At 48.5% G+C, this 18,227-nt stretch overlaps 1 protein-coding gene across 1 annotated transcript in view; it reads right to left on the bottom strand.

Annotated features, from left to right (window-relative positions):
• The window catches only part of KCNK9 (potassium two pore domain channel subfamily K member 9), a gene marked incomplete at both ends in the record, with an annotated part of 94,335 nt that extends 78,515 nt beyond the window's left edge, over positions 1–15,820 (bottom strand). Inside the window, one exon of the mRNA XM_084280539.1 lies at positions 15,226–15,820. Within this exon, the coding sequence (XP_084136665.1) occupies positions 15,226–15,820 (595 nt within the window). The remainder of the gene's footprint in view (positions 1–15,225) is intronic.
• Between the last annotated feature and the right edge of the window lie 2,407 nt (positions 15,821–18,227).

The following is an 18,227-nucleotide window of genomic DNA, read 5'->3' as shown; positions in this document are numbered from 1 at the left end:
GTCAGTGGAGATGACTCAGTGAAAAAGAGCTTTTGAGGAGTCATTTCTAATAATGTTGTAATGCCCATGAATATATTCCATTTGAACATCTACTTTCACTTGTTTGGTTCAATTAATGCTCTTTTGGGAGGGTAGAAAAGGAAAACCTCTTCTGTTATTTAACATCAATCTCTTTCAGGTCTTCTGTCCTAGACATTGCAGTTAATATACCATCTCCAAGTTCTAAAATGAGGTCCCCTGGGTTATGTATCTTCCACAGCACTGAAATCCATGCAGTACAATGGAGACAAAGCCAGAGATATCTGTAATGGCTAATATGGAACTGTATTGATTTGGTTGGTTATATGATGTTTATTTACTTTTTTAAGCCCTGCTTGAGAACATTTTCTGTTCCTTTCAGGCTACACATTTTCCATTTGCTACGGGAGTTAATACTGTGTGTGAATTTGTTGGCTGAGTAGGAGGGGATGCTTCCTTCAAAATACAGGCTCTCCAGACCAGATTCTGTACACATTCGACTCCATTTAAAGCAAACAAACACACCAAAACAACCAAGTTCCACAGGTTTTACCGAGAGCAACTGTGATCAGAATCTGCCCCAGTCTGTCAGGTTCCACCATTTTTTGTCTGTTGGGAAAGACGTGGGTGGTCTCTCCCACTCCTTGTAGCTGGGAAGGGGGTGGGAACACAATACCACATGGGAATATAAAGGCAGCTTTACGGTGAACTGATATGTGAACAGGAATTAACAGGGTGGTGGGAAGAGAATGAATCAGCCAGTCCCAGTGAAGACAAAGAAAATTTTCAGACACTACCCTGGTTCTCACCCACTCAGACACAGCATCTTTTCTGGGCCCCTGTGATACATCATCTTTTCCTCTCATAAAAAGCCTACTACTGCAGTATCAAGAAAACCTCCAAAAATGACCCTGCCATGAGCAGATCGACTCATCCTACACTCAACCAGAGATGTGAATTCAGTCCACGGGTGCCAAGGCAGCCCAAGGCATTCAGAATTGTTTGTGTGTAAATGAAGCACCACTGAAGTGTAGAAATTATAGAACTCAAGCGAAGTTTGGGCATCTGCACTTCCAGAACTAGAGAAGTATTCATCCAAGCCATGGAACATGAAGACCTAAATGGTCATGATCTCACCAGTTGTTTCAGGAATGGCATATATCTATCTCACTGTGACCCAGACTTGAAGTTCATGGAGGGGGGGTCAAAAATACAAAAATGAAGGATGTACAATGGTTTAGAGGGCTCTTTTGGAAAAAAAATCCCTGCATTTGGGCTTAAAATCTGTGTAGTAAATTATCTGTTCTCCCCTTGGTACAGGCAAGTAATTCCTCTCACTTTAATGGACAATTTTATGGCTGCTAATAACATTTGTAGCTAAGATAATGACAAGGATAATCAAATCCCATGCTTGAGGGCATAAACTGATTGCTGCAGGGGTTAGCAACAAAATCACCATCACCATATATTGCACAGGTGTATTATGGGATAGATTTCCTTCCTCCAAACTAGAAAGGCATTGGTGTCTGCCAAGATGACAGATTGGATGATTGTCTGTGTTATGGAAATTGCTGGTTTGTATGCATGGGATTTAGGGAAAGAGGAGAAACCTCTTTTGTTTCAGCATGACAGAATTTGTAACCCAAAATGCAAAGTGAATGGGGCTTGCAGGATGCATATTGATGCCTGTCCTAGCAGAACAGCTCTTAAAGGCAAGTTCAGCCTTGACCCTAATGAGGTCCATTGCCAGATAGCAAATGTTGCTTTACATTTAGCATAGTACCCAGAAACATCCCTATAGCGTATAATCCCAGAAGTTGAGGCCTGGGAGAACTCTCCAAAAACCCTTTACCTGTTACAGGGTGCTTAGGAGTTACTCAACTCAGCCATCAGCTCCTGTACAGCAGCTATCAACCACCCACTCCTAGGAACACATGGCTTGGAGAGCCTCAACAGGTCACCTAGCCCATTCAAATCTCAGGCAAGCTGAAGTATACCAAGCCCATGTGTGCTGGAAAGCTGTTTAACCCGTTTAGATAAACATCCTCCTACTGACACTCTGGAGGTTCCGTGCAGATTATGTTACTGTTGTTTTCACAGCTGACTATGAACCCACATCTGCCATGCTGAAGAGTAAACCTTGGGTAGACATGTAAAACAGACTTATCACTGTGCTCTTTACACCAATCTTTCACTTATTTGAAGACTGTTACTATTCCTGCCTTCATATATTTCTTTTCCAGACTAAACAGCCTCTGTGTATTTCACACTGCATACAGGTCAAGTTTTCTCTCAGCATTTTGTTTTCTCTGTTCCTTTCTCAAACCACTGCATGCCCAAAACTGGGCCCAGTTTTGAAGCTGAGGCCTTACCAATACAAATAAAACACAACAGGATCATAGAATGGTCTGGGTTGGAAGGGACCCCAAGGATCACAGAGTTCCAAGCCCCCTGCCACAGGCAGGGACACCAACCTCCAGGCCTGGATCTACACAAGGTTGCCCAGGGCCCCATCCAACCTAGCCTTGAACACCTCCAGGGACAGGGCATCCACCACCTCTCTGGGCAGCCTGTTCCAGCACCTCACCACTCTCTTTGTAAAAAACTTCCCCTAACACCTAATCTAAACCTTCCCTCCTTTAGCTTAAATCCATTCCCCCTTGTCCTGCCATTGTCTGCCCTTTTAAAAAGTTGATTCCCCTCCTGTTTCTCTGCTCCCTTCAGGGACTGGAAGGCTGCAATGAGGTCCCCCCACACCCTTCTCTTCTCTAAGCTGAACAAGGCCAACTCCCTCAGCCTCTCTTCATAGGGGAGGTGCTCCAGCCCCCTAATCATCTTCGTGGCCTCCTCTGAACCCTCTCCAACAGTTCCACATCCTTCTTGTACTAGAGGCCCCAGATCTGGACACAGTTCTTCAGATGGTGCCTCACGAGGGCAGAGCAGAGACAATCACCTCCCTGTCCCTGCTGGCCACAATAGCGACCTTCAGTGTCGTGCATCCAACACTTGCTCCTTTCAAACACTTCACACCACAGACACATATTCAGCCTGCCCTCCTCTTTATCAGCCCGATGCTGCAGTGCTTGCATCTAGTCCGTTCCCATCATTTTTCTATGTGCACATTCGGTGCTTCCTTCTGCAGTGTAACACTCTGCCCTCGTCTTTACTGAATTTCATCATCTTGATTTCAGACCATTTCTACAATTTATCAAAATCATTTTGCCTTCTGCTCCTGCCCTCTGAAGAGCTAGCCACCCCTCTCACAATTACTGTGGGTACTCTGTCCTATCATCCAAGCCATTAATGGGAAAACTGAGCACTACCAACCACAAGACAAACCCTTGTGAGACTGTACATGTTATGTCCATCCAATCCAACAGGAAACTACTGATAAATATTCTTGCGTATTTTACCCGGTTGTGAAATTATCTCCTGTCAGATTTGGCAGGGGGCAACTGGGTTTCTATTTTCTGCCCTATTTACACCCACATGGGCAGTGTATGTGCTCTTCACACAAGAGGTAAATCCAACCACAGTGCAACCTCTAACCCACAGCGTGTGTGCATCCAGACCTTGCACCCATCTGTGGCAATTCAAGCCAGTCTGTGTGTTTTTCTACAGTGATTATGAGAGCTCGGTGCTGTTTCAATGCCCCATATATAATAGATGTCAAGATCTACTCCTCCCCCAGTATCAGCTATCTGCTGAAAAGAAAAAATAAATTAAAAAATATCCAGAGAAGTCAAACATGAGTTACTCAAGAAAAATTTGCATTTGTTCCAGCTTGTCCCTTGTTATCCCCAAGGTACTCTCACAATGATTGTTTAACAGCTTGGTCAAATATCTTTCTGAGTATCAAATTTAGGTTGACTGAGCATTAACTTCCCGTGTTCTCTCCTGTCCCTTTTTTAAAGATAGGCAGCATGTTTGTTTTTCCCTGCAACAGCCACTGGTAGAGCTGTTCAAACAGCAGCCATAAAAAACGTGTGACACTGCTGACAGTGAACAGTTGCTGCCTAGAGAAGAGGTTTGATTCTTATCCAGATATTCAGCTGGAGACAAAATTGTAGGATGGACTGATAATCCCTCAGGGAAGTAGGAACCTTCAGCAAAAAAAAGGACAAGATAAACTCACACAGATCCCAAGTAAGATCCAAGTCAAACTTCAAACAGCCTGTATGTGTATAGAACCATTAAAAATAAGGCAGGGGGAGGCTAGTCCATACCTTGCCACAAGGCAGGACAGTATGCATAGGTCACTCTTGACAGATGCTTGCCTATCCTGTTCTTCAAGACCTAGCAAAGAAGAGCCCACACCCTCCCCAGGCAATGCATTTCAATGTTTCACTATTAGCATTGCTAGAAAAGGGTTTTTTTTTCCTTTTCCTGAGGCCACTCTAATTCTTCCTTGCTGCTGCTTATCAGCTTTTCTTGTTCACTGTACCACACTCCAGTTCCTCAGGAACAGATCATGGTTCTGATCAGACCTGAAAAGGTCCCCAGACCAGGTTCTTATCAATCATGGAAAGTATTTTTTAACTGCTCATCGCCCAGCCTGCAGTCAAGTTTCAGCAAGTCATCCAAATCAAGGCCATGTATGCTAAAATGCCAACAACTCCCACTGTGACACTTGTTGCTAGATACTCAAGAGCCAAGCTTGCATCCCGTGCACCCACCTCTTCAGTACCACCAGCCTTTACTGTAGACAATCTTTAGAAAAGGAAAAAAACACTTGAAACCTTCAAAAAAGAAATCTATGTCATACCAAAAATGCCAGCAGCTGACCTACCTATAGTGTCAGGACACTGACTTCAAATGTCATAAAGCAAAAGCTATGTAGTAAGACTGAGGCTTTATGAAAAATTCTCTCTGGTGCCAGTCAAACCACAGACAAATGCAACCCATACAGACTAAGCCATCACAAGCACAAGTGTGATACAAAGGCTTCTAAATGAAAATACAATTGGTGGTGGACACTTGGGAAGAAAACTAAATTGAAGCCATTCTGAATCACAGGTAGTGCTCCTCGAGCATTTAAACAGAACTCTTGGATGTGCAGTACATTCACAACCGACTTGTAGCACTGCTAATTTGCCTCTGTTGGCCTACATCAGTAGGCATCAGCTTATGTTGTTTCCTCTGACTGGCAGAGTGCACTCATTAACGCAAACACATTGCTACTAAAGCCCTAATTGTTTTGAAAAGTGCCCTTTAAATAACAGGCCTTTTACTACTAAACAGGATGTGCTTTAAGAGCAAATTATGAGCTTAAGCCTTTGCTGACAGAAGACTGGGTGATCCTTTACTTGTTTGTCAGTCAAAACTCCCAGAAAAGAACACAAAAGCTGATAGGGCATCAGTAGAGACTGAAGAGCTACCATCTCCTTCCTCTTCTTGGGAAGTTCACTCCCACAAGAAACAGCAAAGGAGAGAAAAAACACTGGAGGAGTTTGAGAAGATCACTGAATTCTCAATATATTAGTTGAAAGGTCAGCTAAAGAATTCAGGTCAAATCTCTGAGATTTCCAGGCAATTCAATGGCACACACGCTGTGTCACTGTTTTAGCTAGAAATAGCTTTACCTCATTTCTAAGTAATACTGGAAAAAAGACTGCAATAATAACTCCTATTTGGTGTCCAGGAGCAACAGAACCCAGCAGATCAGGGGGTTTATGGAGGATGTATGACTGACAGCGGGTACATCCCTTCAAATGTTGGGAGAGACTCTCGCTTCCCAAACATTGGTCCCCAGACTTACACATCCAAAAATATACTTTTTTCCTCTTGAGCAGTCTAAGGCAATCCAGTGGGCTTTGACAGCCTAATATATGAAATAAACCTGAATAATGTTGAAAGGGCATCTTTCTAGTCTTTCTAGTCCTCATCAAGAAATACCATATACTTTATCCTGTAAGGAACTCTTCTAAAACTCCTGGTCTACCTCTGGAAGCCCAAGAAGTTCCCAAAGGCCAGAAAAATGGTGGGGGTGAGGGACAGGAAACACTGAGACTTCAGGCCACTTCTGCATTTACGAGATGTTTCTCTGAATCAAGATTACAATGGTGAGCTGAATCACCTTTGTTTCATGAACAGTTTTAAAAGATATCAGATGCAATCACTCATATGACACAGCCTGAATAGAGAGCCATACAGTTGAGGCTCCACATCCTTCCTGCTGCTGGAGTTCATTGCAGGTCCTCTAGCTTCCAGAGCAAAGTTCACCTAAAGTACCATACTGCAGGTTTTCAACAATTATTATTGCCAATAGCACTATTTTCACTGAATGAAGTCAGGGCAGTTTCAACATATAGTCCAAACTATCAACAGTGAACAGCTGGACTCAAGGACCTCAGAAGTCTTTTTTCAACCTAAATGATTCTAAGATTCCAATAGCAACTGTTTAATCATCTGAGTAATGGAGGCCTAAACCTTTAAAACAAGAGCATTAAACACCTTTTCCTATGGAGTTTGGTCCAAAAAGAGTTCCAGGGTGGTGTGAAATGCAGCAAAGTGACAGTTCAAAACTCCAGGCAGTAAAAGGTTTGTTATATCAGTTAATTTCCAATACAGATCCCATAGCAATGGCCTGTGATGGTTTAAATATAGGAGGAAGGCATCCTCTTTAGACGATATGAAAAAAGGGTGGAAGAAATAAAATACTCCATCTGCACCCAAAAGATCTCTGTAATGAGTTAATGGTAGCATCAATAGCAAATTGCTGACAGTGCAAATTGCCTTGGGAGTAGATCTCTTATTTCTACCTTCCCTTCAATATATGTCAAGAATATCCCCAAACTGGGAGTCTATGAACATCTCCTTGTAACTCATCTTCTGCACCATACAATTAGAGAGAGCTGCTGCAGGTTTCATTCATCAATCTGTGCCCTAAAGCTCTCTGTGAAATCTTCCTGTATGAGAAGGCTCAGGCAGCTAGCGAAGGGAGCGATCCTCTTCTGTGACTGGGGGAGCGAGAAGACAATCAGCTTCCCATCAGATATCTTTTAACCCCACTACTTGCCTGCTCTTCTCTGAAGCTCTTCTTTCTTTGCAGGGTCAGGGAATTAAAAAGACAAAATTGCTTGTTCCCTCCTAACCATCCTAACAAGTAACACATAGATGAGTCCTTAATAGAGGTATGCTTTTCCCTGGCATGTCCTAACCATCTCCATAATGAAAGCAGTTAAAAAGGATACTGGACCCTTCAACCAACTGATGACTGCATAACCCTCTTGTGGCAATTGGCCAGATGTTGAAAAAACTGTTCACTTAGCTCTTTAAAAGAAAAAAAAACCTGCTAAGAAACTTAGGGTGTTCTTCCCCAGAAACAGAAGTGTGCAATGCACTAAAAATACCCAAAATCCTCAGTTGTTAACTGTCTGGCAGCAATGAAAGCAAAACAATGAAAAAGACCACACAACCAAAAAAATAAATGGAATAAAAAGCCTCAGCATTCTTCCTCAATATTTCTCTTTGCTCTAAGTTTGAGGAACACAGTAGGCATGTAGTTTAACCTTTCACTTTCACTTTAAAAAATAAAAATCAGCATAAACAACAAAGTTTAGACTCCACAAACTGTTTGCGTCATTATTAAAAATAAATTAATCTGAAAACTGCTACTACAGATGTTTTGTTGTTTGCAGTAGAAGGTAGCTCCTTGCACTGTAAACTTCATGTCAAGTAACAGCCTGATCCAAATCTACTGTGACCTAAAATACTATCTCCATTATTTACAACTGTCCTTAATTTCCTGAGGGAAAGAGGTTCACCTAACATTCCCTAATCTGTGTACCCTCTCACTTTAATCAGTGCAACACCAACAATGTCAATGTTAGTTGCAGCTGCTCAAGTCACAGACACCTCATAGTGTGTAGGTAACTTGCGTGAAGGACTCCATCCATACATTTTAACTTGACATCAGTAGGTTCCATGGACTATGATCCAGAGAAGGTAACTAATTCAAATTGATTTGAATCACAGCAGTCTACCTATGTGAAATTTCAGAAGTGTTCCACGGCTTCACTCAAAAATACCAAGCCAGAAAGAGAGGAATAGGCCTGCTGCACACAGAAAAACATCTGTTGCCAGTCCACAGTAACCTCTTAGTTCGACTTAGAAGCAGCAAGGACTCTCACTGATTAGTTCTGCATCACCAGCAACTGTCCTTGCTAGCATCTGTTACAGGGGAAGGGGATATTTCATGCAGCCTTCATCTGAATCCATTCAAGGATCTTCAGTAAAATCCATAGATATTGGGTGCCTAAAAACCCAAAGGGCCTTTGACAGAAGATGCACAGCAATAACAGAGATCATTACCCAGAACTGTATATGCTCCCTCAGGTAATAAAGCTCTGGATTCTGCTGTTGTCGTGTGTCAGAAGACCTAAACTGCAGGAGTTTGCTAATACCACCTTGAATTCATTATGGATCTCTGCCTTTGGTTCATCTTCGCTGTTTAATCTGGCTATAAACTAATGCCATGTGGTCTGAAAGAGAGAGAAGTGAGCAGTTTGGCAATTGGAAATAGTTCCCAACCTGAATCTTCAGAAAGTCATTTTATCTTCTTGTCTGCAAATTGAGGATAATTCTTACACAGAGGTGTTGTGAAGATGAATCACCTAATGTCAGTAGAGCATTCTGAATACAAAGTGCTGCGTAACTCCAGCTCGAAGCCACGCGGATGGCTTTCAGCGTTTATGAAGGAATATGCCCCAGCACTGAAGGAACTAAGCACCACAGCTCAGATTGCCTTCAAGGGAAGACAAAAAGCATTCAGGGCTTTTCTGTGTGCCAGACCAGCAGCATCAGTCCCAAAACCTGTAATGTCCAAAAGGGAAGCTCTCCATTAATCAGTTTTCCTTTAGACTGCAGCTCTGATGCTGTTCCCACAGAAAGCCAAGGATTTTTGGAGTTGGACTTGATGATCCTTATCCAACTCAGGATATTCTGTGATTTTTTTAAATTCTTTTTCATTGAAGCAGGCATAAACCCTTAGCTAACAGCTAAACTTCTTCCTTTATTCTTAGCCTAGAACAACTCCCTTCCCTCCCAGTTCTGCCCTGTACATTTCTGCTTACCATTCTTGTATCAGCAGGATCATTTTCTTCTTCAGCTAACTTCTTTCCCAAAAGACTCACCTACACCTCTAGCCCATAGCCCTGTCAGAGGGCAAACAGCTCTTTCTATGCTGACACTTGCAAAGGCACGTACGTGGTTTTACTGCATAGAAAAATAATCAATAAACAAATACCATGTAGTGGAGAAAATGGAATCTCAAAGATCTTTGGTTTTCTTTCTCAAGAAAAACGAGATAGCCCAGGAACTATTAGAGCTCAAGATTGGAAAAAGGACAATTCAGAAAATCACAGAACATACGGCTGATAAAGACTTCAAGAGGTCAGCCAGTCCATCTTCCTCCCCAAAGGCAAAGGCAGCTACAACTTAACCATTCCTGACAGATTTTTGTCTAAACTCTTTTTAAAACACTCCCACGATGGAGATTCCAGTCTCCTTAGGCAATCTCTTCCAGCATGCAACCACCCCGACAGCTGGAAAGAGTTTCCTCGTGCCTAATCTAAATCTCACTTGCTTCAGTTAAAGAAAGAAGTTATGAATAGTTAGGAGGAAATGAAAGGGAATCCTAAAAAAAACTACAAGACACTAATTTTGCAAGCCTGGTTATGCTAAGGAAATCTGCTGACACCATCACCCAGCTGAGTGGCTAGAGGTTTCTCAATGCTTCCCCAAAACTGTTTTTAGACTTACTGGATATTGCATTTGCACTGCTGGTAAACCATACAGCAGAGAGTTGCAGTTCAGCATCAGCCTGAGCTGTATTTTCGCCTTCCTTATCAGTGATTTTCAAAAAGCTTTCACTAACATGCCTCTGGCAGGAATGTGAGGTATCACTGCAAAACCAGTTCTCAAGAACTCGAGAACTGTTTCTTGAACGTGTGAGCAAAGCAGCCACAAAGTCCAGTCTGTACTTTGGATTCTGGTTTTTGGTTTGGTTCGGTTTGTTTCGATTCTCTAAAAAACAAAGAATACCGTGTGAAAAGTTCTTGCAGAATATTTTTGTTACACAGGGGAGCAAAACCCTATGCACTGTTCCTCTTCATGCAGCTCACAGAAGCTGACCTCCTCCTTGCCTGGGAGACACCACCAACAGAGATAGTACAAGTTCTGATTATTCAGTGTTTTCCACTGAAGCTTCAAATGGTTAGCCAGCCTCTTTTCAATGGTCTGTGGGGACAGGACAAGGGGCAATGGCTGCAAGTTGGAACACAGGAAGTTCTGCACCAACATGTGGAAGAACTTTTTCACAGTGAGGGTGACAGAGCCCTGGGACAGGCTGCCCAGGGTGGGTGTGGAGTCTCCTTCTCTGGAGATATTCAAGACCCGTCTGGACACCGACCTGTGTGACCTGTCCTAGGGACCCTGCTTTGGCAGGGGGGTTGGACCTGATGATCTCTGGAGATCCCTTCCAACCCCTACGATTCTGTGACACTGTGATTCTTCACCTCAGTGCATCTACAATCATTTGTATCACCAGAAAATCTTGCTTTCTACGTTCAACTGAGTTTATTATTAACAGAGTTGCTTAAATTTAGTCTCTTCTTGTTTATTTTTATATATATGACCTTTGTGGTCCCAGAAAATCATGAATGCAGCAGTTAACCAACCAAAGCATTGATGTCTTTGTTCTCTGTATTTCCCTTTTCATGTCTTGTCTTCTTCCTTTCTCTTCTTTCTTTCCATTGCAAAGTGCCCATCTGCCATGATGCCCTACTCAAAGCTTTTCAACGGGCTGCCTTTAAATATTACCATCCATCAAAAACCAAGATCAGACTCAAAATACCAGAAGTTGGTCCTAAAGAAGGGGTGATACTGAAAAAGTAATTGTGAAACCACTTGGGTCTTTTTCTAACTCAAGTTAGAGACATTACAACATCACCAGCTTGCTATTTTTATACCCATTTCACAGATGGGTAAAGTGATGCAGAGAAAGGATACAGAGACTTAACTACTATAGTGAAATAGATTTAAGCATGTGTTCACTTAGTTCATTAATGCAGGTTCATCTGTGTCAGAGGTGCATGCTATCTCCTCATCTGGATGTAGACAATTCCTCAGTGTTTAGCTACTCAGTAGCCAAACAGCTATCAATAGGTGTATATTCCCTTCACACATTCTTAAAAAATATTTTATCTGTTCACCAGGATAGGTCCATCAGTGCTTGTAGTAGATTTGAGACAGTATATAAAGGCCTAAAAGCTAGAAAAAGAGACGAGCACTTCACAGCACACGCTGTCTGAATTTTGTTCTCCTTACAGTCACTTCTCAGGAAAAAAATAAATAAATAAAAATCCTCAATCTGTTTGTTGTTTCAGTTCATTTTAGGGTGACATAAACAGCTTTCAGTTCTTTACATTCTGCACAAGCCTCCAGAAATATTCAGTGTTTACTAGAGCTCGGTGGTGTTAAATCAAGTATGACTATCACCCTTTGAGGCCTAAATGATGGAGCGATATCCATACCAATAACACATTTTGACAGTGTTGACACCTGCTTATATAGAAGCAGTTTACTCACTCCTATAAACTTATAGAAAAGGGCATTAAAACTTAGTAGGAATCCTGGAAATTACCTTTTCTTTCCAAAAGTTGGTGTGTACATTCATCACATCCAGCCTCTTGATGAACTGTGTGGTGTATTCTACAGTGTATCTCATAGGAGACAAAGAGCTGGATGGAGAGCTTGATTCAATCCTTCTCTATCATCATTTTGGCTGTGTAACTGGAAATGGCTATGTAACTGGAAACAGCTAGGAAATTATACTAGGTAACTCTGAAGTAAGAACAGTCGCGGAATAGACCCAGCAACTGGTGAGGGCCAAGAAGAGTTTATTAGTTCTTTTTGATAACCTAGAAACTTTCACTGAATTCAAACACGACCCAAACTTCATGAAATCATGGCATTTTGCCTCTGGTGAAGGGCTTTAAGAGCAGTCATTGTGTGTGGCAGCACCCGCGGTTGCTAATCTTTTGTTGATGTTTTTGGTTCAGTTTTAAATACGTAAAACCCAACGTAGCACCCGGGGAGTGGAAAAAAACGTTGTGTCACGGGTGACAAAACCAGTTTCCATCTACTCAATCAGCCCTGGTGTCTTTGCTTAGCACTCTGTTAGACAAGATAGCAACACCCCCCTGCCACCCCCTAACAAAGCCAGATGCCGCAGACGAGAGGCACTGTGAGAGCCGACCAAACCTCAGCGACTCACACACACACACACCCCTCTTCCCAAGGGAGCCTTTCAGACATTCACGCTCCCGTCCCAACACCACTCGCCTTGATGCTTGCAGAGGGAGCAGCAACCAGCCGCCGAGGTGGCCCGGCTGGGGCGAGGCCGGAGCCCGCGGCGCGGCAGCCGGAGCTGTCCCTTCAGCACCACGGGCCGCCCCGCCCGGGGCCACCCGGCAGCGCTCCCCGGCTCCGGCGGTGGGGAACCGCTCAGTCCCTGCCAGGGCACCGCTCGCTGTTGGCGATCACAGCCCGTGCCCAGAGATAGATACAACCCCGGTGATTCAATGAAAGCCACACGGTCGTTTAAATCCGCGCAGTCAAGAGGCAATCGCTTTCAGACGCGGCGGTATCGTGGGGAACAATTAAGTTAGAGAGGAATTAGCTCGCTATCACATGCACACTGCCAGGCTCTGTGGTCCGCTGACTCCCACCGCGCTTCTCTGAGGAGAAGTTTTGGGGAGATTAGGTGTATTGCTCCAGATTGGGCAACAGAGGTTTTTATTCTCAGCTCAGCCTGCGATGGTGAAGTGAGATGTACTTTCGCAGGAGCACGTACCGACTCTACAGCACGCTCACGAACGCACACACCCAATGCCTGTACTTCTTGAAGTCTGTCTGGAAGGTTTAAGAGGGCAAAGGAAACACCTGAGAGTGCGTACACACCATCAGATTAAAAGCTATCATCACAAAAGATTAATAAGAGTATTCAAGATCTCTGCCCTGTGCAGGAAACACAGAGAAGAAAACTTTTGTTTTCCTAAGAAGTTAAATATAGAAAGCAATTTTTTCCCTTCTGTGAAACAAATTATTTAAGGATCAATAAGGAGTTTTAAAAAACCCTCACTTCTACAGTCTACCAGTAGATAGGTTAACATCACAAAGCTACTTCAGCACTGAAGAGACGGTACACAAAATAGAAGTGCATCTGGCAAGATGCAGATAGTAACTATTAATAAACTTTTGAAAAGACGGATCACGTCTCCTCCTGGAGCAGAGTTTCCCAAATGAACCATCGTTAAAGAACGTATGTCTTTCTGCACTGTTCTTTATCATCACTCTTCCTCCCAGTGGCTCCCCGTTGCTATACGCATTTTAAATTTAAACAATTCTGACATCCCAAAGCGCCTCTGCCTACAGAAATGAATGCCATCCTCTGCACGCTGAGGTGCTCCGAGCATCCTGAACAAATCCCAGCTCTTTGCAGGAGAAAATGCTAAAGCTTCCCAAGCAAGTTGTACTTGTTTCCATGTAAAATACGATCAGAACCACAAACTACTGTAAAAACAGCCCGTCACCAACCGAGCTCAGGAACACAGAAAGTATTGCAGGCACCTCTCAGGCAGGAGTTCAGGGCACTGTGAGCACACAGGTGTTTGCATGGAACCCTTGTTGTAATCCACAGGGGCATGACAGTCCAGTATCCACTTAGCCCAAATAAACGAGAAGAGACAGATCGAGCAGGAGAGAATCAGTGACCAAAGGAGGAAGGAGAGTTCTGACATTGCAAGGAACAGCAGGAAATCTAAGTTACCAGCCAAAGTTACATTCTACTTCATATTCTATAGCCTATTAACATATGCATTTCACATAAATATATCTCATATCACTTGAAAATCTTATCTTTGTGGGTTTGAATAGGTTTTATACTGCCAGGTGGTCTATCGAAGGAAATTTTTTACTGCCCCAGGTATAACGTAGTCGAACACAAATGCTAAGTAGTCATTGCTCAAAGGCATGTTCTGCTAAAAGCTGTTAGTATCTTCAGGTGGCAACGTGCGAATTTCTTGTAACAAGCCCAAAGAGTTAAAAAGATCGAGTTGTTCTGTATTAAAAGAGCTAGACTAGAGCTAGACTACCAAACAGCCACTGAGCTTGAGAGGACTTTTCAGATTTCCCCAAATGTTAAGGGGGAACATCTACAAGTGCTGGGGGGGGGGGGGGGGGGGGGGGGAAGAATTTTATCAGCTGCCTCAGTAAACCCACCTTAATGAACACAAAACCAGGAAGAACAAACCTGCTTATCCAGCCAAAGCCAGAGTTGTAGCACAGCTCTGTGTGCACTCTGCAGCCTGTAGTTATAGTGGGATTTATTTTTACCGCAGGGAAGCAAACTTTATGTGGAACATTCTGCTTTAGCTGCAGGAAGCAGAGAAGTACAAAATGACAGCCCGTGGCTGTGTCCACTGACTGTCCCTCAACCACGCTGGGAAGCTGGGCAGCACGGATCTGACAGCGGCCATCGTTTTGCCTGTCAGACCGTGTTCCCGCAAAGAAGAGATGCAGACTGTGACCTGTTGGCACATCAGACACTCCAGCTGCAATCAAAACTTTAGGAACATGTTGGGAATGCTCAGGAGAGGCCCAGCGGTGGGGCTTCAGCTGTGGGAACCCCCACCACAGCCTTTGCCAATACTAAAACAAAGTTTGTGAAAGCAGGGTTACGCTTGGCTACCTCAAGGGCTTTCCCTGCTGATCCAGTTCCCACACCCTCATCGTTCTCATCCTCATCCAACAGGGCCTCCTTCCCAAGGGTGACCCCAGGAGACTGTCACCCTGCCTCTTCCCCCCATCCTCATTGCCACCTAAGCAACAGTTCAGTGGTAGCCACCAAGCCAGCGCCAATCCCTCCATCAAGCCAGTCCCACTCCTCTCCAGTCCCACCCAAGCAGACACAGGCTCCATCTCCAGGGCAAGTGGAGCGGGACACCCCAGGTCCAACAAGTGCCCACGAAGAGCAATGAATTATATAGCACAGGAGGGAACACAAAAAGCTCAAAAAAATCATCCAAGCACTTAACACTTTGCATGCCAAGGGCCCCCTACCCTTCTCCCTTCCTCCCAACTGGAGTGAGGGGGCTTCTACCCCAGCCCTGGCCCCAGAGGGCCTCCCCGAGGTACGGCACTCACCGATGGTCGTGATGACCGTGATGGCAAAGTAGAAGGAGCCAGCAAATTTCCACTGGACGCCGGCCCGGTGTGGCTCGGACTGCATGATCACCAACTCCAGCTGCCGGTAGTCCTCGCTGGTGATGTTGTACTTTCCTTTGAGCCGGATCTCCTCGGCTTTGAGTTTCTCCTCCTCCCGCATCTCGTTGTCGGACTCCAGGGCATCAAAGACGGCAGCCCCGACCAGCAGGTAGGTGAACGTGCAGATGATGAGGGACAGGGTCCGCACGTTCTGCCTCTTCATGGCCGCCAGCAAGGGGCGAGTGAGGGGACCATGTCCCCCCCTGGGCGCCCGGGGATCCGACAGGCCGCAGCAGCCGCAGCAGGGGGGCAGCTGCCGGGGGGGCTGGCGGCGCCCGCCGCCGCCGTTGCCGCTGCCGCTGCTCCGGGGCAGCTTGTGCTGCGGCGGCGGCGGCCGCTCTCCGCCCGCCTGCTCGGGCTCCTGGGAAGAGGAGAGGCACAGCAGGCTGCTGGAGCGCCGGGACCAGGTGCCCTGGAGCCGGGAAACTCTGCGCAGGACCTGCCCAAACCAAGCCGTCCCAGTGCGCAGGGCCATCCAGGGCACCCCCGCTCCTCCCCAGCACCGAGGCCAGGGGCAGGGGGTCCCCGCCGCGGGAAGGGGGCTCTGGGCGGCGCCCCACCGAGGGGCCGGCGGCCCGGGGCCGGAGTCCTGTGGCGGGCGGGTCCCCCCGCGAAGTTGGCGCGGCGGCGCGGGGAAGGGTCCCCCGCAGCCCGGGCGGGGCGCGGCGGGGAGGCGGAGGCCGCCGCCGTCCCAAGTTTCTTCAGGCGGCGCGGCGGGGCCGGGGGGAGCCGGGCGGCGGCAGCGCGCCCATCCGCGGGGGGGGCGCGCAGAGGGCGAGGAGCGGCGGACGCCCGGGCTCCGGCCGTCGGGGGCGGCCCGCGGGGGCCCGGCCCGCCCCGGCCCCTGCTGCCTGGGGGAGCGCCGGCCGGGCCGGTCGGGACGGGCTGAGCGGCTTATTCCTTCCGCCGCGGTGCGAGGCGGGCGGCGGGTAGCCGGGCTGCTGCTGCTGCAGGTGGCCGCGGCGCGGGCAGCGGAGCGGCGTCCGGCGCGGCGAGGGCGGCGGCGTCAGGCGGCGGGCGGGGAGTTGGGGGCAGCATCCCCGGGCGCGGCGGGCCGCGCCGCCGCTCCGGCGGGAGGCGGGGGCGCCGGGCCGCCGGCGTGGCCCTGGCGGCGGGGAGCCAGCGCCCCGCAGGAACCGCGCCGAGCGGGAGGAGCGGCGCGGAGCCGCCCCGGCCGGCGGGCGGCGGGAGGCTGGAGGGCAGCGAGGAGGCGCCCGCCGGGCGCGCCGGCAGCGGCGGAGCACCTGCCCGGGGCAGCGGCGGGGCGGGACGGCACGGCGGCAGGCGCTGTCTCCGGCCTCGGGGCTGCCGGGAGGAGCGGAAAAAAAAGCCGGCGGCTTCCCCCGGGAGAGAGCGGCCGGGGAGCGCGGGGAGGGGGGCTCGGCCCCAGGCGGACACAAAGCCTGAGATGAGGAGAAAATTTAAAAAAAATAAAAATAAAAAAAAGGAAGAAAAAAAAGGAAGAAAAAAAAAAAAGCTACTTTCACGGCTGCTCCCCCGGCGCTCGGGGCTGGGGCTGCTTTATTTAGGATGATTTTAGAACAAAGCCGTTAAGAAAAAGAGCAACCGTCCTCCTCCTCCTCCTCCTCCTTCTCCCAAGCTCTTGACATCATCTCGGGGAAAATCGAGCCCGCGCCCCTCAGCCATCGCCTGCGCGTGTGAGTGTGTGTGAGCGGTGCCAGTGTGCCTGCTCCGGCGCTGCCACGGGAGGCGGGAGCTCGCCCCGGCCCGCCGCGGGGAGCGGGTTAACCCCGTCGGCGCCGCCCTGACAGGGAGAAGCCGCGGGGCTCCCCAGGCGCGGCTCTTTCCCGCCTCCCCCGGGCTTGGCCACGCCCCGACCGCCAAGCGGGGCCGGGCTCTGGCGGCGGCGGCGGCGGTGGCGGGGCGGTCTCGCAGCGCTCCCTCAGGGACGGGTCCGGAGCGGGGCGGGCGCAGCGCGCACCGGCCGTTCCCGCCCCTGAACCGAGCAGCGGGGTAATGGCCCGGACAGGTGGGCTGCTCTCCACGCCCCCCCTCTTCCTCCAGCCTGCCGCCGCACCCCGTGCTGGGGGCGGGAGCGAGAGGGGCCAGCGGGACGGAGGGAGAGGCCGGGCGGCGCAGTAGACGGCCGGGCGGGCTGCACCTCAGGCAGCGCTGCGCCCGCCGTGGGAACAGCGGCGCCGCGGCCCTTTGCTGAGGGCTACCCCACGCACCACAGCCTCGCACAGCACCGCCACCCCCTTTCCCCGCACACACACGGCTCCGCACACCGCAGATCCGCGCACACGAGCGGCCACGCACCCCGCAGTTCTACACACCGCGGCCGCACGCAGCACCAGCTTCGCCTCACGCCCTCCGCGCACACGGAGCTCCAGCCACCGCAGCCACTCGCTCCGCAGCTCCACTCGCGCAGCCCCGCACCCACACTGCCCCACACACACCGCAGCTCCACTCTACGGCCACACACACACACAGAGCCCCCCTTACACACACACCACCGCCCCCGCCAGCTCCATTCACACACACTGGTCCATGCACCAGAGCCACACACACCCCCGTATCCCCACACACCACAGCTCCACACCAGAGCCACACACACACACCACAGCCCCACACACCACAGCTGCACACCACGGCCATCCACATGCACCACAGCCCCCCAGTCCCTAGCCAACCTCACCACAGCATCACACACATGAAAGCCCCCCCACCCTCCCAGCACACAGCCCCACACACTGCACCACCACACTACAGCCCCCCATACACACCTGCACACTGCCCCAGCCCCTGCACACCACACAGCCCCTTCCTCAAGTCCACCAGAACCTCCGCAAGCACAGACACAGGCAGATCCTCACACACAGCAGTGTCTCCTTCCCAGAGGAGACAGCCCTGCTCCATAC

This window comes from Gallinula chloropus (assembly GCF_964237585.1).
Source record: "Gallinula chloropus genome assembly, chromosome: 2".
Taxonomy (NCBI): Eukaryota; Metazoa; Chordata; class Aves; order Gruiformes; family Rallidae; genus Gallinula; species Gallinula chloropus.
This window is presented reverse-complemented; position numbering and strand designations above follow the sequence as displayed.